This window comes from Prorops nasuta, unplaced genomic scaffold (assembly GCF_024137725.1).
Source record: "Prorops nasuta isolate Cenicafe-Biocafe unplaced genomic scaffold, Cenicafe_Pnas_1.2 PNAS00034, whole genome shotgun sequence".
NCBI classification, from domain to species: Eukaryota; Metazoa; Arthropoda; class Insecta; order Hymenoptera; family Bethylidae; genus Prorops; species Prorops nasuta.
Genome location: NW_027116831.1, coordinates 1,923,496 through 1,927,365, shown reverse-complemented (window position 1 = coordinate 1,927,365; position 3,870 = coordinate 1,923,496). Strand labels below are relative to the sequence as shown.

At 38.5% G+C, this 3,870-nt stretch overlaps 1 protein-coding gene across 1 annotated transcript; it reads right to left on the bottom strand.

Moving 5' to 3' along the window:
* Positions 1-207: 207 nt before the first annotated feature.
* Positions 208-3,612, bottom strand: LOC136783655 (uncharacterized). The gene is made up of 9 exons (XM_066743904.1): positions 3,587-3,612; positions 2,856-3,518; positions 2,302-2,778; positions 2,056-2,250; positions 1,772-1,919; positions 1,233-1,649; positions 930-1,136; positions 474-809; positions 208-411 (listed from the first exon to the last, which is right to left on the bottom strand). Exons 1-9 carry the CDS (start codon positions 3,610-3,612, stop codon positions 208-210), a joined length of 2,673 nt encoding a protein of 890 aa, XP_066600001.1.
* Positions 3,613-3,870: the final 258 nt, after the last annotated feature.

Here is a 3,870-nt window from a genome sequence, read left to right as displayed (position 1 = left end):
ATGGTGGATTTTATGAATATGAACTTTTAAAAACAGCTAATCCTGATCTATACTTGGTAGAGAAGATATTGCGTAAGAAAGGGAATAATGTTTTTGTAAAATGGTTAGGAATGGATAAAACGCATAATTCGTGGATAAATAAGAACAATGTTTTGTAATAATAATTTATGTAATATAATATAATACAATAAATACAGCTATTAAAATCTACTCTTTTAACCTATAATGTGCCCAAGGTAGAGTCGCTACAGTACCGGGTGTTATGTGACGTTTATCGTCATACGGACTGAGAGCAATTTTTCGCTGAGTAGTGGAAAACATCTTGTGCAATTTCGAACGAATTAAATTTTGGTTACGGGACTGTACGGTGAAATTATCCAAACAATCCTTGTAATCGTCAAAGGTTATGTTCTATCGATAACACAACCTTTGACTCCCTTAGCCTTTTTGGTAATTTTCGTACATTCCTGCACCTTAAAGGTGTACATTTTCCCTCTCAGTCCAACGAACTTGGTCATGATCTTTCCATTGTTCTCGTCCTTCATTAGCTCAGGCACTTTTTTATTGACTCGAGGTAAGTCGTACCGATTATCAGCAGGGTAATCGCTGGTGTCGAATTTGACCAGATCATGTTTCATGACCGAGTGAACATCGTCACACTCGATACTGTACACTAGACTGTCCGTGTCGGTATACATCGCTTTACATTTACTGCCGAATGTAGGAAGCATATAATCGTAATGGAATTCATACAGACAGGTCTTTGAAATATCTAAAACACACATGCCTACATACACGGGCTTATCAAACTTCGCAGATAATTTCGACAATTGAATAGCGACCAAATTCTCTTTAAATATCGCACGACTGTTAAAATTCGGTTAGGAAATTAGCGCTTCCGCCCCGTGTCTTCCCTCCCACTTGGTTACGAGCCTCACGTCAACTATATTCCTAACATTTTCTATAGTCCTACCAAATACTGCGTTGTTCATTAGCTTGAAGAGATTCTTCTCGAAATCGTTTTTCGAGGCTGTCCGCAAGCGTGTATTTAATTCGATATACGCCTTCAGCCAGATGGACTGCCGGAACTTTAAACCGCGATAAATGCGTTTTAAGACGATACCGTTAGGTATACACTGCTGTAGAGCACGGTAGTGTATCACATAACGCGTCTTATCGTCAACGGTTGCGAGCAGTTTCTCCTGGCGTGAACCTGGCGGCTTCTCACGCACCGGGCAGAATGGTAGATCGGAGTGTTTGTCGTGAAGCTCGCTTGGATATTTCAAGTCCACCTCCAAAATATAGCCTTCGGACGTATCCTCGGACACATTAAGGATGTCGAGATTGGCAGCGTCATCGATCCATTGGAAACCGTGGGTAGGCACCGGATGACACATTGACCATCCATATAGATTATTAACGTCGTAATACATCAAGTATTTCGACGGTTCCGCCGGATCGTAGTTTCGCATGTACCGATTGTTGGCCCTCTCGTAGCGGTGGGAGCACTGGCTCAAACCACCGCGTATACCGCGTTCCATAAAAAGCAACATGTCCACGTCTGTGAAGAGTTCCAGACGGATTCCCGTATGCTTGAGCATCGCTCCCAAGTGAAGGCTGGAAGCGTATAATAGTGAGCGGGATCTAAACTATAATTTTTCATGCAGCTATCGCGAAATCTCTCGAAAACATCAGTCAACAATAGGACATCGGTCTTTAAATAAAGATCGCTGTACTCCCCAAGCGTTGTCACAGAGAATTTGGTCCATACCTCTTTGGCATGATTATATGCTTTTTCCGTGATATCGCTATCGGACATTCTATTGTAGAACAACTCTCGTGCGGGTAAAACCGTTTCTTCCAAGCGAGTAATGTTATCCACATAATCGTAAGGGAAAATACCTTTTCTCGTAAGCAGGCTGAACTGTTCAATACTTAATTCCGAAAATTGTGACTAAATTTTTCAGCAGAGATTTATTCAAATATGAATTCAATTTATCCAAACTGGATGCCATAAATTTGAATGAATCGATGAATCTTAGCTGTATATTATACTTTCGCAGATATTTACTAAATGAATTATATTTTTCCTTATCTACAGGCAGCAAATATACCGATCCCTCAAGCGTATTCACGATCGCCTCAAAAATAAATTGTGAATCATAGCCGGATAAATTATGGAAAATTACGGGAATATCATGCGAGTCTTTAAAGTTTAAGTTGCAATTATTATGAGCCGGTCCTCTATATCTACCAGTTAGGTGATCATGATCGCGAATATGCACTTAATTTGGAAGAAACGGTTTTCCACAAATGTGGCAATTAGGTTCACTGTAGTGCCGCGAAATTTCTACATCACTAAGAGTATTCATCGGTATTACAGTCTTCAATTTTTCGCTGACGATGCGTGCAATGCTCTCGAGCTCGCATATGAACCATTTCATGCAATTAGCACCTCGATGTGAATTATAAGATGAGAGTGACGCATCACGAGTACTTTTTAAATAATACCCTACACTAAAAGGTACATGTTTCTGATAATCGTAACTATTTTTACCATTACTGTTACTATTACTACTATGGTCAATTTTCTGTAGTAAACATTCAAAGTCTGCATAGACGACAAACGGCACTCTTTCACTGTTCTTCTGGTTCTTAAAAGATACCCAACAGTCTTCTGCATTGTTTGGCAGTATGACACGGATGTTGTCATTAAGTTGCACACAATCCCTTTCATGAACCTGAAGTTTATCTGCCGTATGAAAATAGTGTAGACAGCTAAATAAACAAATTAATATGATTTTAGTATGAATATAATATTTATGTATACATATATTTGTACATCCATTATAAACCGTTCACAAATATGAATAGTATGCCCCCTTTTATTTGTCTGGTTACTTATTAATCTAGAAAGATTTCGTATACATAGAAAGTGTGCATTTCCTTGGTCATCTGTGATAAGAAGGAGGTTAACATGTCTCGATCGCTTCTTCTTTGTTAGCTTAAGAGGTGTGATGTTTATTTCAGTTGTGCTTTCATTTTCCTCTTCCATTGTGAACACATTGACTGAAATGTTATTATCCGATTCAAATTTCCGGATATGTTTCAGAGTGGTTGGAAAGGTTAAGCTTCCAACGTCTAAAACAGATCGATAATGTGGATAGGAGGATGTGCGGTACGTTTTGGCGGGTGGTTTTGCTGGATAAAGCGCTATCGTCACATCCCATGCAAAACATGCACTATCCTCGTTGTCAATGTTTATCACAGCCCTTTTATGTATTATACAGGGCGGTAGTTCGACTCCACATCCATCACGCAGTGGATTATAATGATATATATTGCCTATCAAGTTCAATATTCTTTCCAGAGCCCATCCACTATCGCGTTCTTGAAACTCACTCAAGTCATTCAATATTGTCTCCACAATATTTTGCCTATACCAATCGCTAAAATTATCAGTCTTATATAAAACACTATTTTTTGTACTAATGTTCTTATCATCACTAATATCCTTACTAATAAATTAACCATTTAACACACAGTTTATTTTAACACAGTTTACACTACAGAATACTTTATTTACACGGGTATGTACAATTTCTTCTGCATTTAACCGAAAATCACGTGGTTCTATATAATCAAGAGACACGGTAGTGTCTCGACGGCAAGTACATTTAAAAGTAGATAATGACATGTCTATACCGCCGAGCACTACCGTTAACTTATACAGCAAGTTTGGCCGTCCCAATTTTCAAACCGATTTATCTCCGTGAATAATCCATTGTCATGATTTTACTAAAGCTTTTCCTAAACTGGTTTTGAACAAGCTTTCATTTGAGACCATAAACATGAAAATCGGTTCATGCA

Coding starts and splice junctions, on each gene's coding strand:
- LOC136783655 (XM_066743904.1), bottom strand. CDS start 3,612: ATGCAGAAGAAATTGTACATACCCGT. Junction 2,251..2,301: donor TGCCACATTTGTGGAAAACC/GTTTCTTCCAAA, acceptor CCTAACTGGTAG/ATATAGAGGACCGGCTCATA. Junction 1,920..2,055: donor TTTAGTAAATATCTGCGAAA/GTATAATATACA, acceptor TGAACAGTTCAG/CCTGCTTACGAGAAAAGGTA.